Source organism: Myxocyprinus asiaticus, chromosome 46, assembly GCF_019703515.2.
Source record: "Myxocyprinus asiaticus isolate MX2 ecotype Aquarium Trade chromosome 46, UBuf_Myxa_2, whole genome shotgun sequence".
Classification (NCBI taxonomy): domain Eukaryota; kingdom Metazoa; phylum Chordata; class Actinopteri; order Cypriniformes; family Catostomidae; genus Myxocyprinus; species Myxocyprinus asiaticus.
This window is the reverse complement of record NC_059389.1, coordinates 470,001-495,036: the sequence shown is the minus strand read 5'-3', so window position 1 is coordinate 495,036 and position 25,036 is coordinate 470,001. Positions and strand designations below refer to the sequence as shown.

General features: G+C 36.7%; 1 protein-coding gene across 4 annotated transcripts in view; it reads right to left on the bottom strand.

The window, feature by feature from the left end:
- The window catches only part of LOC127436229 (contactin-1a-like), a 69,318-nt gene that overhangs the window by 6,887 nt on the left and 37,395 nt on the right, over window positions 1-25,036 (bottom strand). For 3 of the 4 annotated variants that reach the window (XM_051690260.1, XM_051690261.1, XM_051690263.1), the window contains exons 4-19: window positions 20,242-20,368; window positions 17,022-17,203; window positions 16,745-16,840; window positions 14,392-14,598; window positions 13,684-13,783; window positions 11,198-11,382; window positions 10,789-10,913; window positions 8,091-8,211; window positions 7,832-7,982; window positions 7,593-7,720; window positions 5,706-5,878; window positions 4,120-4,264; window positions 2,978-3,139; window positions 907-1,056; window positions 740-810; window positions 102-336 (exon numbers count right to left, since the gene is read on the bottom strand). In XM_051690260.1, the coding sequence (XP_051546220.1) occupies window positions 102-336; window positions 740-810; window positions 907-1,056; window positions 2,978-3,139; window positions 4,120-4,264; window positions 5,706-5,878; window positions 7,593-7,720; window positions 7,832-7,982; window positions 8,091-8,211; window positions 10,789-10,913; window positions 11,198-11,382; window positions 13,684-13,783; window positions 14,392-14,598; window positions 16,745-16,840; window positions 17,022-17,203; window positions 20,242-20,368 (2,358 nt within the window). The remainder of the gene's footprint in view (window positions 1-101; window positions 337-739; window positions 811-906; window positions 1,057-2,977; window positions 3,140-4,119; window positions 4,265-5,705; window positions 5,879-7,592; window positions 7,721-7,831; window positions 7,983-8,090; window positions 8,212-10,788; window positions 10,914-11,197; window positions 11,383-13,683; window positions 13,784-14,391; window positions 14,599-16,744; window positions 16,841-17,021; window positions 17,204-20,241; window positions 20,369-25,036) is intronic. The other variant, XM_051690264.1, reaches the window with a different exon arrangement.

Sequence of the window (25,036 nt, the reverse complement as noted above, 5' to 3'; positions counted from 1 at the left end):
AAATAAACCACTAGGTAATCTTATATAAATCTGATCATGTGTTCTGTACGGTAAACAATCTGAAATTCATCACACACACTTCTCTGATGTCTGTTACTCACCGTCCTGTGCAGAGTAAATAAAGGCGCTGACGCTGTACGGTCCTTCACCCTGACTATTAAACGCTTTCATCTTCACCTCAAACTTAGTGGCCGGTGGGATGTTTGAGTCTTTGTGGACGTATTTCTGTGCCTGAGGATCAGCGACCGTCACCTTCAGCCACTCGTGCTCATTATGAGGTCTGAACGCGATGATGTAACCGAAGTTACTGCCGTAATAATACTGCGGCTGGACGGGCTAAACACACAACACACATCAGACATTTCATAAACATTCAGTTAATTGACAGTTTTACTTTATTGTGGTGTATAAGATTTATGAATAATCACATTTCAATTCAGTAAAGAGTTTGACAGCTTCAGTGACAAACAAATAAACAGTTTCTGCAGTGGAACCTGTCAATCAAGTGTCGGTTATTAATAAAGACATTGTGACGATCTTCTGAGTGACTTCTACAGTCAATTTCAAATGAGACTCATGTTTCATTTTCAAAGAAAGACATCAGTTCAGTGGATTCAGCTGAATTTTTTTTAGACAAACACAAATGAAACTTGTGAGTCATTTTTTTCAATAATTTCTGAACTGATCTTGAGTTTCTGTCGCAGCACAGAGAGTGAAATGTTAGTGTGTGTTCTGTTACCGTCCATGTGATGGTGAGTTCTCTGCTGGTTCCTCCTCCTCCACTGATGTCTGACGGGGCCACCACAGGCTCTACACAGAGAGTTCACATCAATAAACACTTGAATATATGAGTGAATTATGATGAGATTAAATGATTTATGAAGAATAAGACAGACAGCGTCTCACTGGCTTGTTTTGTGGTGGTTTTGGGTGACGGGTCACTGGGCGGTCCTGTCCCAAGAGTGTTTGTGGCAATGACCCGAAACTCATATTCAGTCCACGGTGTGAGATTCACCACCGTCGCCATTTCTGAATTTCCCTCCACAATCACTGGAGCTGAACACACACATACACAACAAACATGATTAACAACACATCACTGTGACTTCACTACAGCACAGAGATTTACTACAGTATACTGCTGATAGAAACTACCTATTCACACTGGATTTATACTTCATATTCACTACACTAACAGTGTTAGGAAACATGGAACTTGATTAAGCATGTTGTCAAATAATTAACATTTTTAAATATATAAAGGTTCATTTTTTTATTATTTACATACTAGTGATGTACTCATAGGTGTGTGTTGCTATGGGGATGTAATGACAGGTGTGAGTTGCTATGGGGATGTAATGACAGGTGTGAGTTTCTCTGGCAATATAGTGACAGGTGTGTATTGCAATGGGGATGTAATGACAGGTGTGAGTTTCTCTGGCAATATAGTGACAGGTGTGTATTGCAATGGGGATGTAATGACAGGTGTGAGTTAATATGGCAATATAATAACAGTTGTCTGTTAATATGGCAATATAGTGACAGGTGTGCATTGCTATGGTGATGTAATGACAGGTGTGTGTTGCTCTGGCAATATAGTGACAGGTGTGTGTTGCAATGGTGATGTAATGATAGGTGTGAGTTGCTATGGTGATATAATGACGGGTGTGTGTTAATATGCTGATATAGTAACAGGTGTGTTGCTGTGGCAATGTAATGACAGATGTGTGTTGCTATGGCAGGTGTGTGTTGCTATGGTGATGTAATGACAGGTGTGTGTTGCTATGGCTATATAGTGACAGGTGTGTGTTGCTCTGGCTATATAGTGACAGGTGTGTATTGCTATGGCAATGTAATGGCACATGTGTGTTGCTACTGTGATAGTGACAGTTGTGTGTCGCAATGGCGATGTAATAACAGGTGTGTGTTGCTATGGTGATATAGTGACAGGTGTGCGTAGTAATGGTGATGAACTCACAGGTATGTGTTGCTATGGTGATGTATTGACAGGTGTGTGTTGTGGTAATGTACTCACAGGGATGTGTTGCTATGGTGATGTAGTGACAGATGTGGGTTGTCATGGTGATGTAGTGACAGGTGTGAGTTGTTGTGGTGATGTATTCACAGGTGTGTGTTGCAATGGTGATGTAATGATAGGTGTGAGTTGCTATGGTGATATAATGACAGGTGTGTGTTAATATGCTGATATAGTAACAGGTATGCGTCGCTATGGCAATGTAAGTGACAGGTGTGTGTTGCTATGGTGATAAAGTGACAGGTGTGTTGCTGTGGCAATGTAATGACAGATGTGTGTTGCTATGGCAGGTGTGTGTTGCTATGGTGATGTAATGACAGGTGTGTGTTGCTATCGCGATGTAATGACAGGTGTGTGTTTCTCTGGCTATATAGTGACAGGTGTGTGTTGCTCTGGCTATATAGTGACAGGTGTGTGTTGCTATGGCAATGTAATGGCACATGTGTGTTGCTACTGTGATAGTGACAGTTGTGTGTTGCAATGGCGATGTAATGACAGGTGTGTGTTGCTATGGTGATATAGTGACAGGTGTGCGTAGTAATGGTGATGAACTCACAGGTATGTGTTGCTATGGTGATGTATTGACAGGTGTGTGTTGTGGTAATGTACTCACAGGAGTGTGTTGCTATGGTGATGTAGTGACAGGTGTGGGTTGTCATGGTGATGTAGTGACAGGTGTGAGTTGTTGTGGTGATGTATTCACAGGTGTGTGTTGCTATGGTGATGTAGTGACCAGTGTGCATTGTTATGGTGATGAACTCACAGGTGTGTGTTGCTATGGTGATGTTGTGACAAGTGTGTGTTGATGTGGTGATGTACTCACAGGTGTGTGTTGCTATGGTGACATAGTGACAGGTGTGCATTGTTATGGCGATAACTCACAGGCGTGTGTTGCTATGGTGATGTATTAACAGGTGTGTTTTGCTATGGTGATGTACTCACAGGTTTTGGCGTCTCTCCAGTCATCTTGTGTTCTGGTGTCTCTGTACTGTATAGTGTATGTTGAGATCGGACTAAGATTATCTGTCCCGTGACTCCATGTGACTCTCACACTGCTGTTCAACACGTCATCCACACGCACTCCTCCGGGAGGACCTGGGGGTCCTGACACACAATCACAACAACATATTCTGGAACACTTCCTCAATGACATGACACACTTTTATAGCCTTATAAACCATTTCAAAAACTCAAAATCTTTGATAACAAAACGCTTTCACATAAAACAGTTCTATATAAAGAGCTGAGAGGAGATTTGATGCTCTACTGATGTTGATCCTGAAAATACATTTGTCACAGCAGTTTCAAGTCTTTGTTCAGATAAACATCTTTGATCTAAACTCTTGTGGGAATCAGATGCTGTTTTGTGAGTGCTTGTCTGTTTGTCAAGAATCTGCATTCTGGGATAGCTAAAACTCTTATCACTGGTGATGTTTTATTCAGCTCATGAAAAAACTGAAGTTTAACTCTAGAGAAAATAAAACTGTAACTACAGTATTTCAACAGAAACTATTGCTCAATTTTTGCAAGGTTGATGACAAGAGAAATAAAAATGTTCAGATGTTTCTGGCATAAATAAAGCTGGAGTAACTACACAACAATGACACTTTTTTTATTGCACAGTCAAAAGTGGATCATAAAACAGTCTCATTGTTTTCTGTGAATCAGACTCAGAATCAGAATCAGCTTTATTGCCAAATATGCTTACACAAGGAATTTGTCATGTTGACAGAAGCTTCCAGTGCAAAGAGGATGCAACCATATATACATACATACACACAAACATATACATTTAAACATATATACATATAGTGACATAAAAATAAAAGAGATATAACAGATAAAAAAAAAAAATTAAATATACAATAGAGCAATATTGTTGTTCGAATATTTTATATACAGATATACAGTTGCGGGTGATGTAATGTATTGAAGAAGAGGTAGGATATGTTTAAAAAATATAAATGAAATATAGATATATGGAGGAATGGATGGACTGAATATTGCACATGGTTGTATTGACAAAAAAGAAAGTATTGTGATGAATGTGATGATAGTTGCGTGACAGCTGTGTGCAGTCTTACCTCTGACCACCAGTTCAGCAGATGTGGTGATGTTGTCTACAGGTGTCTGTGCTGTACAGGTGTATCGACCCGCATGCTTCAACTGTGTGTTTCTGATCAACAGCTCACAGCTTGACGTCCCCATCTGACCGTCCTGATTTATATCCTTATTAACAACAATAACATCAATATGAGTGTAATCATCTTTATTACAGCTTTTCCTACAAAACTATTTAAAACTGCGTTGTGTAATTTATGTGCCACTTCCATCACCAAATGTAAAGTAATAACAGTTTTCAAAAAGGTTTTTACAATGTTAATGTTAACATTAGTTGATGCACTATGAACTAACATAAACTGACAATAATAATAAAAATCATCAATTAATATTAACTAAGCATAAATCTTTAAACAAACACTGTTCATTGTTAGTTTATGATACCTAATGCATTTACTAATGCTAACCATTAGAACCTTACTGTAAAGTTTTACCAGATTACTCATATTTACATTAACCATTTAAGTCTGAAGGTGTTTCTAAAGAGTTCCTGTTTCAGTGGCATACCCAAAATTAAAGGCTTATAACTCAATCATGTCAACTGTATCTGAGAAAAATGTTATGTTGATACGACAAAGCAATCAAAAGTTATAACATGACAAATATAATTTATCATAGTGTCCAAAAACATCTCCAAACAAATAAAACATAATAATTGTACATAAGAACTAATTACACATGCAAACACAACAATGACTAAAGGTTTGCATAGCATGCAGACATGATTTTAGTAATGAGATTTCACAGAATGAGTTTCATTCTGTGTCATCTGAGTCATCATTGAGTCTGTGTCATGTATTTGGCGCCATCTCCTGGTGGTCATATGTAACATTGTGCTTCATGTGGATTATCTAATGATCTATGCATCTGATTATCTTGTGTGTGGACTCATTTGAAAGACAATCATATGTTCTGTTTATTTTTTGTGAAGTTATAAGTGAATATGCAGCATATAAATAACAGCAAAATAATTATCAAAGACATATTCTTAGCTATTACTCACTATATTGTTGTCTGTGAGTAAAACAAATAGGCTGGTTGTATTCTACTCTTTGAGAGCTTTCCAACAACATATGACACATGGATATTAGATCAGTTTGATGTTTTTACTGATTGCAATAATATGTACAGTGCAGTTTTTATTATAAATGATCAAAACAGACACTTCTGATTTATCTGCAAATTTCAAAGCACTTGTTCAGTTTTGGTCATAATGTCTACATGCATTGGAAAGTAGAGCTTCTAAACTTTCAAACGATAACGATTTTGTGTTGGTCAAGACTGTAGTTATTAATATTTTTGGTCATGGGCTCATCAGAGCATAAAGAGTTAAACTGAGGTATGAGAAAGAATTTTATCATCCAAACAAATTACACATAGCAGCTTTAATTTTTAAAAATGCTTATGTTAATAAAATGCTTAGGACAACTATTCACATAAATGTGCCTAGTTACAATTAATCAGGGATATAAATTAACCAAAAGTAAGTAAATAAATAAATAAATACTACATGTTTGTCAGTTAAATATGAATAAAGAATGACATTCACCATTTTGTGTTCGTAATATTCTCTGTCTCTGTCGAGGTCGAGGACGTGAGCGTTGAGTGACCAGATGAAGGTGAGGTCAAGGGTCGGGTCATGTGATGCAGCACACTCCATTGTGGTACTCTCCCCGACACTGACATCACGGTTAGATGGAGCGAGAGTGATCTTTGTGGCATCTGAGAGAGAAAGAGACTCGTTTACTCATCAACAGCATCTGAACCTGCTAATCTGGCCGACAAAACTCTATTTGTGTGAAACTTTAATTGACTGAACACGGATGACAGGATAAGGAGGAATATCTACTGATTTCAGCTGTTATTTATCAGGTGTTTTCACGTATCTATAATTTAAATATACTATATAATAATATAAATAGGTAAATTGATGACTACTCTGCTTCAGGGGAAAATATATTACTGTTAAAGTGTATTGTGTGTTTGTGTCAGTAGAGGGCAGAGCTGAGACATGTTTATATCACAGCATGTGCTTGATGCTGAAAGGAATCCTTTACTCAAAATGACAAAAAGCACCATTAAAGTATCCTAAAAATAGTCCATATTACTCATGCACTATATTCCAAGTCCTCTGAAGTCATATGATAGCTTTGTCTGAGGAATAGACTGAAATTTAAGATGTTATTCATAGATAATCTTCATAATGTCTCATAATACCCCTTAAGTTATAACTTCTCATAAATAATTATTAATACAGTTATTATACATTATAGGACTTTCCCTATTAATAGTTATACTTTAGAGTATAATGCATTATAGCACAAGTAACATCCAGTTTTAATGCAGCAGATGTGAATAAAGTTAATGGTGTAAGTGCTGTATAGTGTAAACAATAAATGGTAAATGGTCTGCACTTATATAGCGCCTTTTAACCTTAGCGGTTCTACAAAGCGCTTTACACTGTGACTCATTCACCCATTCACACACACACTCACACACCAATGACAGCAGAGCTGCCATGCAAGCGCTAGCCTGCCATTGGGAGCAACTTCAGTTCAGTGTCTTGCCCAAGGACACTTCGGCATGTGGAGTCCTGTGGGCCGGGAATCGAACCGCTAAACCGCTCTACCACCTGAGCCACAGCCGCCCCAGTCAAAAAGTAATATCTTCTTATAAACAGCCATAACATAAACATGTAACATACAATACATTACAAGTCAAACTTACATAATGGAAGATGCACAAACATTAAAGTTTATTGAATAGCGTTCAGTACAGAATCAGTTTGACTGGCTACATGTGTGATCAACATATGTTTTTGTCATACAAGTGTTTTTCATAATATCTCAGAATGTACACTGAATGTGTGTTATTTTGTGTTTTGTGCATGTGTAATATTTATAACTTCCTGCATGACTTGTAACATCTTATAACCACTTATAAATATTATATGGATGTTTATAAGAAGACAATGCTTTTGTCACTTAAAGAATATCTATTATATATACTACAACTACTGTACATTATAACTTCTGCTGATAAAACTGGATGTTGCTTGTGTTATAATGCATTATTCTCTAAAGTATAACTATGAATAGATAAGTATTATAAAGTACTATAATTGTGGTTACAATTATTTATGAGAAGTTATAACATATTATAAGGTGTATTATGAGACGTTACTAATGCATTATAAATATGAGCTTCATAGTAAGTTACCGAAAATGCTTCTTTTGTGTTCCACAGAAGAAAGAAAATGATACAAGTTTGGAACGACATGAGTGTGAGTAAATGATGACAGAACTGTCATTTTTTGGGTGAACTTTTCCTTTAAAATATCATGTTTTATATTTCACACCTGATCCAACAATCCAATCCAATCTAAACTGATCTGAGGTCAGTTGTGTGTCTGCTGTGGTATGAGTGTATAATGTACCTGTGACTGACAGTGATCCGGTGCCGTTTGCTCGTCCTCTGTCGTTCTCAGCGAAACACGTGTATTTGCCTTCATCTGATTTAGTGACGTTTACAATCTCTAAACTCCCATCCGGCCAAATGAACATCCTGCAGGTATAAAACAAAAGTTGTGAGAATTATCCAGTTATAGGAGGTTTTCTGATGCACACACACAATGAGATAAAACATGAAACATGAGATGCCGGTGTGACCTCTGACCTGCTGGAGTTATGCAGCAGTTCAGTTCCTTTACTCCAGGAGATGTTCGGACGCGGCGCCGCTCGGGGTTTACACTCCATCACCACTCGCCCGTTTTTAGCAACTAGTATTTTGGGCTTCACGGGGTTGAACTCAAATGAAGGAGCACCAGCTGACAAACAAAGACAATTCATTAACTCCACAGATATTCACTCGAGCAGCACTCATCAAGAACTTTAAAATCATGTTTGTAGTTTCTAATAATCAGAGATCACCTCACCGAACACTCGGAGTTCAGCGCTGGTGTAAATCACCCCATGACGGTTCTCAGCGAAACACTGATACATCCCTGAATCATCAAACGACAGCTGATTCAAACGAATCTCATGATTCATGGAGAACTGATGAGAGAAGAATGAACAACACACATTCATATGATTTATTCAAACATTAATCAATGAAATATCATCAATAATACCATATGATCACAGCCAATGAGAAAATATCCACAAACTGTCAAACTGAAAATTAAATATTGCATTAAAAATAAATTGTTAATATTAATTATAATTAAAAAAAATATTTTTTTAAATAATTAATAATAATAAAAATCGCATTAGTAGTTTGATATTAGTAAAAATACAAACTAATATTATTTATAACAAAAATATTAACAATACCTTAAATATTCAGTCAAACTGATTTATGACCCCAGAAATCTCAGGGGTCGACGGACACGTCGACACAACCTGCTGGATTTTTTCCTCATAACAGCGGAAACAACTTAAATTACTCCGTCATTTTTGTGCATACAGATAAGCGTAAGACATCATTAGAGACTATAAAGGGTCTACTTTTATTTGTGTGCACTCACAATAACAACAAAACCTTGTGCTTTTGTAAAATAAAGAAAATAAACAGGGTGCACATTCAGCCGTCTCTCAGCTAATTATCGGTAATGTGACCACACCCACCAGCAGAGGGCGCTATTCATACGGTAATGTGATGAGGCGATCAACGCAAACAGTAAACGCCCCCACAACAATGCCTTAAAAAAACATCAAGTTCATCATCAGATTCATTCACATTTCTGTGCGTTTGGAAGATGGCACGCTACACAGGTGAGGAAGCTCTACAGATGGTCCTAGTGACGAAGAGTTCACATTTTCCTCAGAAGAAGAGCGGGAACCCGACGATGAATGTTTACATTTTGAAGAGCGACTTGATCCAGCCGAGGATACAATTCAGGATGAGTAAGTCATTTAGTTTTACTTACATTAGTTGACATGCTATTTTATATAAACATGGACATATTTTACTAGTTGAACTATTTCCAGACTTGTCAGCCAGGATTCAGAGTATTGAAATGTGAAATATGTCCTAATCGGCAAGTTTTAGTTACATTTAAATGTTGTTTCGGCTAAAGCAGGTATTTAAATTGTATGCTGTATGATATAAATATGATATGTAATATGATATAAAAATAATATGAATGTTTAGATTATATTTTAACTAGTGTTTATGCTGCCTCATTATCATCAACGAAGCTTGTAAATATCTGTTCGGGTGTAAATGTGTAAAATGTGCTGTAAATATGCCCATATTAGAAAATCAGCATATTATAATGATTTCTGAAGATCATGCGACACTGAAGACTGCAATAATGATGCTGAAAATTCAGCTTTGATCACAGGAATAAATTGCATTTGACAATATATTCAAATAGAAAACAGCTATTTTAAATAGTAAAAATATTTCACAATATCACTGTTTTTGCTGTATTTTGGATCAAATAAATGCAGCCTTGGTGAGCAGAAGAGACTTATTTTAAAAACATAAAATCTTACAGATCTATAAACTTTTAAATGGTAGTGTAGGTCTAAAGATTTTAAGTAAAGTCTTTATGTAAAGAAAATGTATAGTTAGATTACTTCTTTTAACTTAAACTTGATTTTGTGAATAAGCTACAAAAAATACATTCAATCATTAAGTCTCGTCACATTCATTCTCTCTCTCAGGGGAGGGGTCTTTGTCTCCTCAGGTGTGAATCACATTAATATTCATGATCATCCACACCTCCTCACATATGGCCTTTCTAACACTAAAAGTTAAATGACTATATAGTTTTGTATGAATGAGTGATCAGGATGGTTTTCACATCATGTTTGTAGCAAAAACTCTAGGCTACAAGATCCAGTTCTCAAAAGTCTTGTGAACAAATGTTTAGTATGTGTTATATGGACTTATTTCAGTGACTTAAAATATTAGTTTTTTCAAAAACCACGCATAAACGTTATTTTCTCAAAAATACAAACATGTACATACGTGTTGTTCACATACTATTGTAGCCCAGTTTGTGCTGAATACAGTGTTATCAGACTTTAGCCATTAATATGTTTTTAAGCAACTGAAAAAAGCACAAATGTCAAGACATGTCAAAACTTCCCAAAACACCCTCAGACCCCAGAGGGTTAATAACTAATTTTTAATATTAATTCTAATATAATAATGATAATTTGTTCATGTATAATATTAATTTTACACTCAGTATAAAATATCATGAATACACAATTTATATAATATTAAAATAGATACTTATGAATATATTATTTAATAATAGTTTGTTAATAATATGATTTTAAAGATAATTTATGTTATTAGTAAATAAAATAAAACAACTAATAATTATAAGCTAAATATTAATAATACATTGATACACATAAATATTCAGTCACATTGCTTTATATCCCCTGTATCTCGTTTATTAGGCTGATGCATTGCATCTGTTTACATTTATTGGTACATTTGATGATTCTCTGAATTAGTTTGAGTGGTTTGACACTTTTATTGACTGAGAGATGAGACAGATTCACACCAGCACTGAGTGTGAACACTATCACCACTACACCACACATCATAGTGAACGCTCTGAACCTCTACTGTCATGTGACGCTGTCAGGACTGAATCAGTAGCGTACCGTTCGTCCGTTCTTCAGGAAGTGAACGTGTGGTTTGGGTTTGCCGCTGGCGAGACAGGACATGATGTAATCACTATTGATATCTCTCTCTGAACTCGTGATCTTCTCAATCCATTCAGGAGCTCCTGAGAGAAACACAAACACACGTGATCAAGTTAACACTGCAGTTAAATCTGGTGTCACTCCCTACAGACAACAGAATTGATATTAAATCAGTGTAGTGTGAACAGAACTGAACTAGAGTGACTCTCTTTAGATAATGCTAGAAAATCACTCAATCAGAAACTCAGAACGATAAATGATTCACTCCTGTATTTAAATGCAGTTTAACCGCTAAAACTAATACGAAATCTACAGACACAATTAGTTTTACCTCAGATGTGACAATAAAGATGAAGTTCTCTCTCACCCTCTACGATGAGATGAAGTTTGTGCCAGTCTTTTCCTTTGGAGTTATCAGCTTCACACTCGTACAAACCCTCGTCTTCATACTGAACGTCATACAGATGAAGGAGACTTCCTGCCATACTGATGTCATGACGATTAACAGGAAGTTCACCATCCACCTTCCTCCAGCGGATCTGAGGGATCGGACTTGACACACACACACACACACACACACCATTGTGGGGACTCTCCATAGACTTCCATGCATTTTATAGATTTTATACAGATCTAATGCTAATTTTTATCCCCTAATCCTAAACCTAACCCTTCATGCATTTTTACATTTTCAAAAAAACAACACTGGGGACTGCTGGCTGGTCCCCACAATGTACAACCCCAATTCCGAAAAAGTTGGGACAGTATGAAAAATACTAATAAAAACAAAAATGAGTGATTTGTAAATTATATTCAGCCTTTGCTATATTGAAAGCACTACAACTACACATCATATGATGTTTTACCTTGTGAATTTCATTGTTTGTTTTTTTTTTTTTTACAGTAATTTCAAGTCAGATAATTGCAACACACTCTATGTTTACCACTATGAAACATCACCATTTCTTCTAATAACACTTATTAAGCATTTAAGCACTGAAGACACAAGTTTGTTAAGTTTAGAAAGTGGAATTTTCCCCCATTCATCCATTATGCAGGTCTTCAGCTGCACAATAGTACGGGGTGCTTCATAATGCGCCACACATTCTCAATTGTAGATGGTCAGGACTGCGGGCATGCCAAACTAGCACCCGCACTCTCTGCACAGCCATGCACTTATAATCCAGGCAGTATGTGGTTTGAAGTTGTCCTGCTGGAAAATGCAGAGACATCCCTGGAAAAGACACTACTGGATGGCAGTATATGCTGCTCCAAAATTTGTACATATCTGTCTGCATTAATGTTGCCCTCACAGATGTGTGAGTTACCCATGCCATGGGCACTGACACACCCCTGGCCCATACAGACACTGGCTTTTAGACCTGACGCTGATAACAGCTTGGATGATCCTTTTCCTCTTTGGCTCGGAGAACACAATGGTTGTGTTTTTCAAAAATGTTTTGAAATGTGGACTCTTCAGACCAAAAAAACACAGTTCCACTGATCTACTTTCCATCTAAGATGAGACCGAGCCCAGAGAAGTCGGCAGTGCTTCTGGACAGTGTTGATGTATGGCTTCTCCTTTACATAGTAAAGTCTTAACTTGCATCTGTGGATGCAGCGGCGAGTGGTGTTGACTAACAAAGGTTTACTAAAGTATTCCCAAGCCCATGTTCATGATGTCCATTACAGATGAATGATGTTTTTTAAAGACAGTGACATCTGAGGGATTAGAGATCACATGCAATCAGAAGTGGTTTTCGTCTTACCCTTTACACACAGAGATTTGACCAGATTCCTTGAATCTTTTAACTATATTGTGCACTGTAGAGGGTGAAATGCCCAAAATCCTTCCAGTTTGTCTTTGGGGAACATTGTTCTCAAAGTGCTGGATTATTTGCTGAAGCATCTGTTGGTAAATGTACAAGTCTCGAATGATCCTTGCTCTTGAAGGACTTGGCTGTTTTTGGAGGCTCCTTATATACTATGACACGATTGCCTCACCTGTTTAACATCTCCTGTTTCACATCGCCTTGTTATTTCAACTCGTCATATTGTTATTAGTCTTAAATTGCCCCTGTCTCAACTTTTTTGGAGTGTGTTGCAATCATCTGATTTGAAATTACTGTACATTAAAAAAAAAACAAACAAAAAAAAAAACAATGAAATTCACAAGATAAAACATCATATTATGTGTAGTTGTGGTGCTTTCAATATAGCAAAGGCTGAATATAATTTATAAATCACTCATTTTTGTTTTTATTAGCATTTTTCATACTGTCCCAACTTTTTTGGAATTGGGGTTGTAGGTGATCTAAGGTTTTACTATCCTTGTGGGGACATTTGGTCCCCAAAATTTAGGATAAACATGTACACACACACACACACACACACACACACACACACACACACACACACACACCCACACACAAACACACAAACACACACTCGCACACACAAACACACAAACACACACTCGCACACACAAACACACAAACACACAAACACACACACAAACACACGCACACAAACACACACTCGCACACACACACACTCACACACACTCACACACACTCACACACACTCACACACACTCACACACACTCACACATTTTGATGAAATATTCTGATGTCATTGGCATCCAATTTGACATTCAATTCAAGTCAACAGAAGATGTTCAAACTTCATTTGTTAAAAATAATAAAGCTTATTAAAACTTTGACAGCACACCAAAGACAGAATGACCCAGAAAACATCAAAAGTCATCCTGCTTTGCAGAAAATGTTGAAGATAAAACAGAATATTTGAGGAATATGAATAAAGCGCATCATCTACATTGTTTTTTGACTCACTTTCCCAGAGCGAAACACTCGAGCGTGATGTTCTGTCCGATGAGTGTGTGTGTGTCTGGAGATTTCACTTTAATATCAGCGGGATATTTGCGCAGAGAACCTGAAAGAAAACACAAATGAAACATGCAGAACTGAACAGATTCGTGCTTCTGACAGAACGAGTGACTTCTGTCTCAACACTTTACATGCTGTTGTGACAGTAAACAAACATCATCATAAACACACATATACACAGCCATACTCGTGTCATATCGTGAAAATGAGACGAGTATCAGTCTTGTTGAGAATCTGAACAGTATTGTGTATTTATGTGTAACTCTAGTGAGCTGCCTTGCTGTATACTGTCTACATAGGGAGCTGACTTCTAAGGCAGCATGCTAACTGAAATGGAACCTCATTAGTGATAGTTTGACTAAATACTAAATGTCAATTCTTATGTATTTTTATTATCTGATTTAAAAGGAATATTCCAGGTTCAATACAAGTGAATCTCAGTCAACAGTGTTTGTGTCATAATGTTGATCACCACAAAACTAAATTTCGACTCGTTCCTTCTTTTCTTTTATAAAAGCACAAATGTGTGTTCCAGTGAGACACTTACAATGGAAGTCAATGGGGTCAATCTGTAAACATTAAAATACTCACTGATTCAAAAGTATAGACACAAGACATAAACAATATGATTTTAGTCTGATAAAATCGACTCACGTTCAGTGATGGGCACCAGCGGGATGAATTTACTGAAGACGCTCTTGGCGATGGACGGACTCGACACGAAACACGAGTAGTTTCCGCTGTCTGACGCTCTGACGGTGGAGATGTAGAGGTTTCCGGTGGCCTGAGACACGAAACGCCGTTTATCCATAGGAATGAATTCTGGAAACTCATTGAGCATCCAACGGAAGGACAGATCTTCTGTAGAGAGACAATCAGAGACGAAACACCTTCAAGATTCACAATATGTCAACAGATCATTTATTATATTCACAGCTGTTAGCATCGTGTGTATTAAAGTAATAAACCATGAGAGACAGATTATTACAGTGGTTTATTACTTTTATTAAACTGCAGCAACAGTAATATGATAATATGATCATATAATATAATGTTCAATCAATAGTTACAATTATTAATACTAACCACTCGAATAAACAACTCGAATAATTAACCCCTTAAACTCTGGTGCATTTTTTGGCTGCCGCCCGCAATTTTTCACACTCAAATTTACAAGCTCATCATTCACACATACTGTGGATTAATTGCAAAAAAATGGTCTCATTTTTCAGAGAACTGCCCAAATAATAAAAAAGACTCCAATTATTCATAAATAATATTGTATGTGTTTATGATCTTATGATAAACAAAAAGTTGTCCTAACTTCGTAAACATGTAATTCTGGTTCTGTTCACTCTACCTCACTTTGTAAAGGCTCATTTTATTCCACTAGGTGGCAGCAAACACTAGAAAACATATTTTTTCTCTCTCACATTCCATCACAATATACAGATCTGAAATGTAGGTGGCGCTCTAACACATTTTATCCCTCACAGATGTGCTCGTCCATAGACATTCAGTCTAATTTTCAGTTCAAGCACCACCCTCATTATTTCATTGAATATCTCGGCCTCTGAGTGGACTAGAAGATCAATCTAGGTGTCATTAGCAAGATGAGATTTATTTTATTTTATAATTTATCATCAACAGTCGAACAGATATTTTTCTGATGATTTGTTTAGCATGCTTTTCCTTGTGGATGGCATATTTTGTTCTGGACATCTAAGATATAACATTGGATTATTCAGTCAAGCAAGCTCACAGACAAGTAAACAATGGCTCATTTTTTAGAGAACTTCTTAAGGTAAAAGCAGATATAAAGTTTTTGGATATTTGGGGCTTACTGCAGCAGTTATCGTTGCATAAAAGAGACGTTTGTATTAGATGACTTACAGAAATCATATTTCACTTTGTGATTCTTTTGAAAATATTTTGAACTGTGGTGTTAGTGCAACAAAATAACTGTACAGTCACATTCCTGAGAATCAGAGCTTTCATTTGATATATGACTTGAGCATTTATGTGCTAAGTGAAAGAATTTTATTTTAATAAAAATATTTCTACCCCATAACCTCTAGAGGGCGCTAATTTGCGCTGCAAATGTTTTGAGGTCTTTTGTTATTTTGAGAAACATAAATGCAAAAGTGATGGTTATCTCTGAAAAGTACAGATATTAACCTTTCAAATTATACCTCATATGCCTGACTACAGGGACTTTAACATTTTAAACGTAAACTTTTTCGCAATATAGCCCCCCCCCCCCCCCATAGAGTTTAAAGGGGGTAACACACCGGATGCGTCTGGCGGACGACATGAAATGTTCTAAAATTTGAAACGACTGTTTTCTATGAATGTACGCACACGGCGTCTGTCGGCGGCGCCCACCTACAACTCCGGAGGCTGCTCAAATTTCTGCCACGCCACAGAGCGCAACTCAATTATTTTCCATTAAATTCAAACCAAATCATAATCAGTGGACATATATTATTTACTCTAGCCTTGTTCATTCTTTAAGAAGGGAAAAACCTTGGTAACTTTTGTGTGTACTGTCTGTCACGTAAACTGCATCGACATGCCCTGTGTTTGATACCTGTGCCACATCCTAGCCGTGACGTGACGTGGTGCTTCTCGTCCGGTGTGCGACCGCCTTTAGTGTATACCTCATGAGTATAACTGTAGACTGTTTACAGTTACCATAGCAAGCGACATAGCAACATTCATATATGTAGTCACATGTTTGTGTTTTTAACTATTTTACAAAAACTTCAAACGTGCCTCGGCCAATCAGAACTTAGATTTGGAATTACCCATTTTATAATAATGCTTTCAGTCTTGTTTAGGCTGGCAGGAAGTGAAATGAGACTGTGCATGTGTTTCTGTAGCTCAACTGGTGCTCGCAACATAAGGTTATGGGTTCAATTCCCAGGAAACAAACACGCTCTTTACACTGTCATTAAGCATAAATGTAAATTAAATGTAAATAAATGAAGTCAGGTGTCAAATGTACCTGGGAAGTGTGGGGGCGGAGCACACAGTAGCACCGCCCCCTGCCCCTCCTTCACATACACCGCCTCTCGCTCATCTGTGGAGAACATGTCCAAATCTACAACACAACATGAAGAGAAATTCATTCATTCACAAACACAGTCTACAGTCTAATCTTTGTACAAAAACTTCAAAGAATTATTTTTGAAAATTGAAGATGTTCCCAAAAGTGTGAAGAGTGTTTGTGATGCTGCCACTCAGAACAGAAAGTTAAAGTCAGTATTAATGGAGCGACTCACATCCGAACTGAACTGAAGCTCTCTGACTGATCACCGTGCCGAACTCATTGGTCGCCTCGCAGGTATAATTCCCAGAATGCTTGCTCCTGTCGGGGTCACTGATGACGAGGTTTCCCCCCATCAGTCTATAATGATCGTCACTGCCGTCACGAATCAAAATATCTGTGCTGTTTAATTTCCATCTGTCAACAAACACACAGATAAATACAGACACAAACACACATTATTAACCTTGCGCGACCCCGTGTACACATGCGTGGACGTTGTATTTTGGCTTCACTATAGGCAATGCATAATTTAATTTAATTTAAACTGACTGATCTCGGTTCAGGAGACTTTGTGCTGTCAGTAAAGGGTTAAACTTTCAATGCACAGATTCATGTGACAAAACAACATGGCGCTGATCTCAGCTGAGTTTGACTTTGGGAGAAACGCCAACAAAACAACATCTGGTAAGAAACCTAATTAAGTTTTTACATAGAAACCTGTTTGAGTCAAAAGATTAGAGTCTCTAGTTTAATCCGATATGCCATTTTTAAAATGTGAACGATTTATCGCGAAACGGCACGCTGTTAAACACAATGACCACATTTGTGGACCGTATGCTCAGTTTCACTTTAAATATCCTATATTTACTGTGCATTATCACATTGAGAATAAATGGATACATCCAAAAGCTGTAAAATGTGTCTTTCAGAGACTTTATATGGAGTTAGGATGAAAATAAGGTGCATTTCAAACTGTTCTGAGACCAGTGCAGACAGACAGCACACTGGAGGTTAAGTCATTCACTAAATAGGGAGCAAGGGAGCTGCTGCAGATGATGTTTGGACCACTCAACTTTCACAACTTAGTCCCACTGTCCATATATGTGGACATAAATTATTAGGAAAACTCTTTGGTCTAAAAAAAATTTTTTTGCATGTTTTTGAGGGTTAATAGTTTCAAATTAAAAAAAGGGAATGCAGTCACAATCGGGTCTCAAGAGGTTAAACTGCTGTTTATATTGATGATTACTAGAGAGTCAATATTCTAAATGACTGTATTTAATGACAAACATTAGATCTAAAGATGTAGAGAAGTTAAGGTGTGTAACTATTAAAATAAACATTACAGCAGGATTCTACACTTAAAAAGTGTAAACATTTTAGTATTTTATTTTTCTGGACATGCACTACATTATGGTGTTTTTTTAAATGTAGCAGGACAATACCATGTTTACATTTTATTTTTTTAATAACAAAAATACGTGTTGTGTGTAGTTGAAAATGGCAAGTGGAGAAAACGATTCGCTGAGAGAGAAGCCCCCTGCGTTTCTCCTTTCTGGGAACATTTTCTTTTTGCAGTCAATTACAACAGCGATGGTCAAAAGACGTGATGTGTCTCCTGTCAGACACAAGAAAGACACCTGCGACATCACTTCCTGTGAATCTGTCAGTGTGCACTGTTTGCCGACATCGCTAAACACGAGTGTCGTATACTGGTAATATATGTTAATAATGCGTGTGACGGTTTATTTAAAACGTGCACACAAGTTCTTCCTGTTTCCTTGAGCGGCTATAATCTATCACGAGCATCAATAACGCGCTTTGATTAATGGCATTTAGATGCCGTTATAGTAATATATAGATACATGATTCATCTTTTACGCCAACATCACCCAGGGAAAGAGCCGCAGATGAGCTGAAACTGCACACACTCCCTTCTGTTTTTAAACAGGCATTCAGTGCTAATTCTGACAGACATGAAACAATAACTAAAGTGATTGGGGTGTTCATGTGGGATTTCCACAAATGATTAAAATACTCAAGCCGCATTATCACAACATCTCTTCTCGTATCCATTTTAATAGCAAGGTTATTCCTTCAATAGTGATGTACAGCTTCCGAATTGTGAATATATGTTGAGTTGAGTATCAAACGCACTTTATGTTGATGCATGTAGTGTAATAGTGCAGGTATTAAGTTAAAATGTTGATTTAGTAATTAGAGAAAATAGTTAAGTACCCTGACAAAAATTAACCATGGTTTTACTATAGTAATATTGTAGTAACCATGACTGCTGTCACCATGGTTTTCTGAGCAGAAATTAATCATGGTTTATAACAGTAATACTGTAGTTTCTATATAGTAACCATGATTTTACTATATATTGTAACCATGACAGTAACCATGTTTATATTGTGGTTACTATGATTTTACTACAAATGCCGTGGTTAAACTATAGTTACTGTTGTAAAACAATGATTGTTATTTAAGGGAAAACCTGTTGAAGTGTTTACCAAAGAGATTATTCTTTGGATTTGGCAGTAATCGTTTTTTAATGAACAAAGCAAATACCGAACCGTACCGAAACCGTGACCCTAAAACCGTGAAAACTGTTACACCCCTATGTATATATATGTATATATATATATATATATATACAGTCATTTAGAATATATACCGTATTTGTTTTTTTAGAAAAATGCAACCATGGTAATACCGTGTTTTTTTTATATTTATTTTTAGAAATGTAACCATGGAAATACCATGTTTTTTGTTTTGTTTTTTTTTTTCATTTTTTTTCATTTTTTTTTAGAAATGTAACCATGGTAATACCATGTTTTGTTTTGTTTTTAGAAATATAACCATGGTAATACCATGTTTCTTTTTTTTTTTTTTTTAGAAATGTAACCATGGTAATACCATGTTTTAAAAAAAAAAAAAAAAAAATGTGTGTAACCCTGGTAATATCGTGTTTTTTTTTTATTTTTTTATGTAACCATGGTAATACAGTGTTTTTTGTTTTGTTTTATAGAAATGTAACCATAGTAATACCATGTTTTTTTTTTTTTTTAATAAATGTAACCATGGTAATACCATGTTTTTTTAATATTTATTTTTAGAAATGTAACCATGGTAATACCATGTTTTGTTTTTTTGGGGGTTTTTTTTTAAAAAATGCAACCATGGTAATACTGTGTTTTTTAATATTTATTTTGTAACCATGTTTTTTTTTTGTTTTTTTTTTTTTAAGAAATGTATCACTGTAGAACCATTTTTTTTTTTTAATCTTTTTTTTTTTTTTGCATCATGATGAGTCATGTGGCGCTGTGGACATGTTATGCTGAGTTTGGAATGACACTACCCACACACCTCTACTATTTCTTTCATATCTATATATTAAAAGTAGTATTGTAGTATGTTATTCCAATCACGTCCTTAGACACTTGTGTCACCTGTATGTGGCGGGTGGATTTGCTCGTGCTCTGCAGCTCATGGTGATTTTCTCCTCAGGTGATTCTTCAGGATAGATGGTGTCAACAGGCTGATCTTCAAACACAGGCCCGTAACCTGCAGACTCATCTGACATACAGAGAAATCATGTAAATAGAGCAGAAAATAAATTACAGTGCTACATTTCAACTACGAGTCTGGCTGATATTACAGATTCCAAGAATGAAAAATTATAAAGAAAAAAGGCATTGAATGTGATGTATTTCTGAGTGAAACAGAATATTCAGTGGTAAATAATGAAGGGTGAAATTCATTGTATCCATCAGGATTTATATTATATCTCTATAGTCTTACTGGATGACAGCTAATGGATAATTTGTGTCTGGAGGAGTTTTAGGAGAAACATCGGAGACACAGTTGATACTTCAATGACACATGCAGCTATGAAAGAGCAACATCTGAGCAATAACATTTCCTGTGGGTTATAGCACTTGGTTTAGTCATGTTTATCCTCTTGTTTTCTTTCAGACAGTCTCCAACTTCATCAGCTTCCTCTAGAACCTTAAGACACTCGACACACTATACCGAAGCATGCCAAACGTCCTGACAACACAGCATGAACGCACACTGACAGATTCACAGGAAGTGATGTCACAAGTGTCTTTCTTGTGTCTGACAGGAGACACATCACAATCTGTTCCGTTCATCTGAGATGAACAAACTCAAAGACACTGAATAGAGAAAATCACTTCCTCTGCCAACAGAGAAATCATACCGAAAGAAACAGATGGCAGAAGCGGGCACAGCGGGCAGACATTCATACATAACCACAATTTAGATTTGCCTACATAACTCATTTCAAGCATTTAAGCATAAACCTTTAAATCAGAACTCTTATTTCTGGTCATTTTCAGTCTTCTAAAACATGAATTATTCATGTTTGGAGACATAACTGTAGCAGCAGTGCCTCAGTTTGTTATTATTTGATGTTATTAACTCATCCACACTTCACACCAGTCTGATATTGTAGTTTATTCCAAAAACATCAATGATTATCATTTATAACGTTCTGGAAATAAAGACATCATTCAATACTGCAGCATCTGCTTCTAATGAAACACACATCAAACGTTAACATGTGAGCTGAGCATAAAAACACGTCCAGGTCTCATTTCACCCCAAAATATCAAAGGCAGATATTTGTTTGCATTTAGAAAATGAAGCCTATTTTTATGAGCGCAAAGAAATGTGACTCAGACGTGATCTTGATCACTGAAAACATCAAAACTTCACTGAACAACATGGAACAACTGATTGAATAATTATCCATTATACTGAGATTTCACATTAATGCTCCATGTGACCAGACGACCTCCACGTGACCCTTTGACCCACTTACAGTGACATGAAGCTCTTTACAGCGTCCAGTCAAACAGAATAAAACGTGTGAATATTTCATGTGTTATAACACCTGTCTGTCTGTGAGGAGAAAGAGAGAGACAGCTACAGACCGACAGACAAAAAGACAGACAACGGTCTCCTCTGCAACAAAAGTCACATGATTCTCCATCAAACATTCATGCATAACAACATTTGATTCAACGTACATATATGCACCTGACCGAAACATTCATCACAATGTTTGTATTGTATGTTTAATCTAATGACTGACTTTTACACTCACATGTGACTCAAATAAAAAACATGAGTGTAATATTACAGTCACACATTTGTGCTTCATTACTGGAGAAATCTCATACTCAAACATCATCATATCTGCACATAATAATGTTAACGGTTCACAGATATAACGCTCTTTAATGACTCACACTTCATTAATGTTATCACTGTGCTGTCTGTCAGTTTATAACTGAATATTAATGCAAGAAACTCATCTGTGTTAGTGTAACATTTACACATGAATATAATCCAAAACATGTTTTATTGTCAATGTTTTATGCCTTCAGTATATTGTCTACTTTTATACTTTATAATATATCAAATGTGTATAATATTGTGTTGTTTTTCCCCATAAAACGTACCTCAAAGAACACCATGGCACGTATAAAACATCATGGTAATGTTTATTGTATATAGTCCCTGAGAGGGAACTTTAACATTACATTATAAAGGGTTTGTATTTTCAAAGTTAAAGAATGATCTTTTAAGTACTATTTTGTTAGAACTGCAACATTTGATCAAATGCACACTTTATTAATGTTGTGAAAATGTTGTTAAAATGTTCTCAATGATGTAACGACTGTATGTGATAATTACCTTAATATAATATATAATATAGAGTATATTGTTATATATTCTAGAAAATGTTACGCCTGTGTTTTCCATTTTAAATTTGTGTTGTTTTAACCTCGTGCAACCCCGTGTCCACATGTGTGGATGTTGTATTTTAGCTTCACTATACACAGCACATAATTTAAATGAATTTAAACTGACTGAATACTGTTCACAAGACTCTAGACTGTCATTTAAGGGTTAAACTTCTGCCGCACCGAGTCACGTGACACAACAACATAACGTCAATTCCCTGAAGCACTTCTACGGGCGCAGAGCCAACAAAAGTGTATCTTGTAAGAAATCTCTATACATTTTTTAATTGAAACCTGTTTGGTTGTAAAGAGGAGAGTCTGTAGTTTCATTTGATATGCCGCTTTAAAACATCCGTTCATTATTCGCTCTTAAGCACACTCATAAACATGATGTCCACATACGGGGATTTTGGGACATTATTCCCACAAAAGTAAAAAAACATGTTATTTTGAATAACTTTCAACATTAACACATCTGTGTGTCATTTCACTTCATTTTAATATAAATGGTGTTATATTTTATTTTATTATCACTGTACAATACGATTCTATTCATTAACATTAATAATGCATTCCTGGGTCTGTGGTTCGCTAGTTCACTAGTTTGAATCCAGGGTGTGCTGAGTGACTCCAGCCAGGTCTCCTAAGCAACCAAATTGGCCTGGTTGCTAGGGTGGGTAGAGTCACATGGATAACCTCCTCGTGGTCGCTATAATGTGGTTTGTTCTCGGTGGGGCGCATGGTGAATTGAGCGTGGTTGCCGCGGTGGATGGCGTGAAGCCTCCACACGCGCTATGTCTCCGTGGCAACGCGCTCAACAAGCCACGTGATAAGATGCGCGGGTTGACTGTCTCAGACGCGGAAGCAACTGGGATTCGTCCTCCACCACCCGGACTGAGGCGAATCACTATGCGACCACGAGGACTTAGAGTGCATTGGGAATTGGGCATTCCAAATTGGGAGAAAAAGGGGAACCCCCCCCCCCCCCCCCAAAAAAAATGCATTCCTATATTTACTGTACATTATCACATTGAGAATTAATATATTCATGCAAAAGCTGAAAAATGTGTCTTTCAGAGGCTTTATATGGAGTTAGGATGAAAATAAGGTGCATTTCAAACTGTTCTGAGACCAGTGCAGACAGACAGCACACTGGAGGTTAAGTCATTCACTAAATAGGGAGCAAGGGAGCATCCTATAGCTCTCTATGCAGTTAAGTGCATTCACTCCTAAAATCTGATCAAAAGTTCAGTTTCAGGCTGCAGATGATGTTTGGATCACTCAACATGTTTGACAGACATGTGACAATGATAATCAGTACATAGATTCAGAATTTATAATGTATCATTTTATTTTAACATGGTTGGCCGTTTTTACGTTTACATGGACACCAGAAAGCAGCGCATTGCGAGAACACGGCTGATTGTGAGAAAGCAGCATTCTCCATAGCAACATAATATCCAGCGACACTTGTGTAAATAACAAACACGGCATCTGAGAAGACTTTGCTATTTTACTCTCTGTTGCTTCGCTTTATTTACATATATTCCACAGTTGTTGCTATGTTTGTTTCCTTAACTTTCTGTTGTGACCTGCAGCAAATGTGCAGCAACAGTGGGGTTTTCTCTCATGTAAGACATGGTATTCCCCCAATGTATGAGCACATACAGTACACACGGAGGTAAGGGACAGTCGATAATTTACACTGGTGTTTATAAATGAGTATAGTTTATTATGTTGAAGTCTTTCTTCTTTGTTTACTTCTTGTTCGGCTCCATCCGATGACGTGTACTACCCCGGTCTGTTCACGCACATGCACACTTTTCAAAAACCCGAGAACGCCGCTTATGTGTTTACATGGCAAGATAAGCTGCGTTCTCTGGGAGAAACCTATATGTGTTAAACCGCTTTCTCTTAATCCCTTAAGTGCCGTTAAGGAAACCCGCGTTCTCGTTTACATGATGTTTCAGAACGCCGCTTTCTGCAAAAATCTGAAATAAACCGTTTTCTTAAGTGCAGGTAAACGGGGTCAGTGATTGGATGATGCAACTTCACAATTTCTCAACTTAGTCCCACTGTTCTCATATGTGGACATCAAGTTTTAGGAACACTATTTGCTCTAGAAAAACTAATTGTTTATTAGGGGATACAAATAAAAAAGGGAAATGGAAAATGCACACAGCAGTCACACTCGGGTCTCAGGAGGTTAACCTTAAAAATGTACTGTGGCGTCACCATGCTATAGGTCTCAGATGTAACACTCTACTTTGATAAACACTATGGTTCTGAATAATTGATTACCATATTCATGGTATTTTTCAAGGTATTTCAAAGAACATCATGGTACATATAAAATCATAGTAATGCCACAGTGATTTTGGTACTTTGTTAGTATTCTGTTTTCAGTACAATCTCCTGAGAGACAACTTTCACATTGCAATAAACTATTTACATAGAGGAACAACACGTC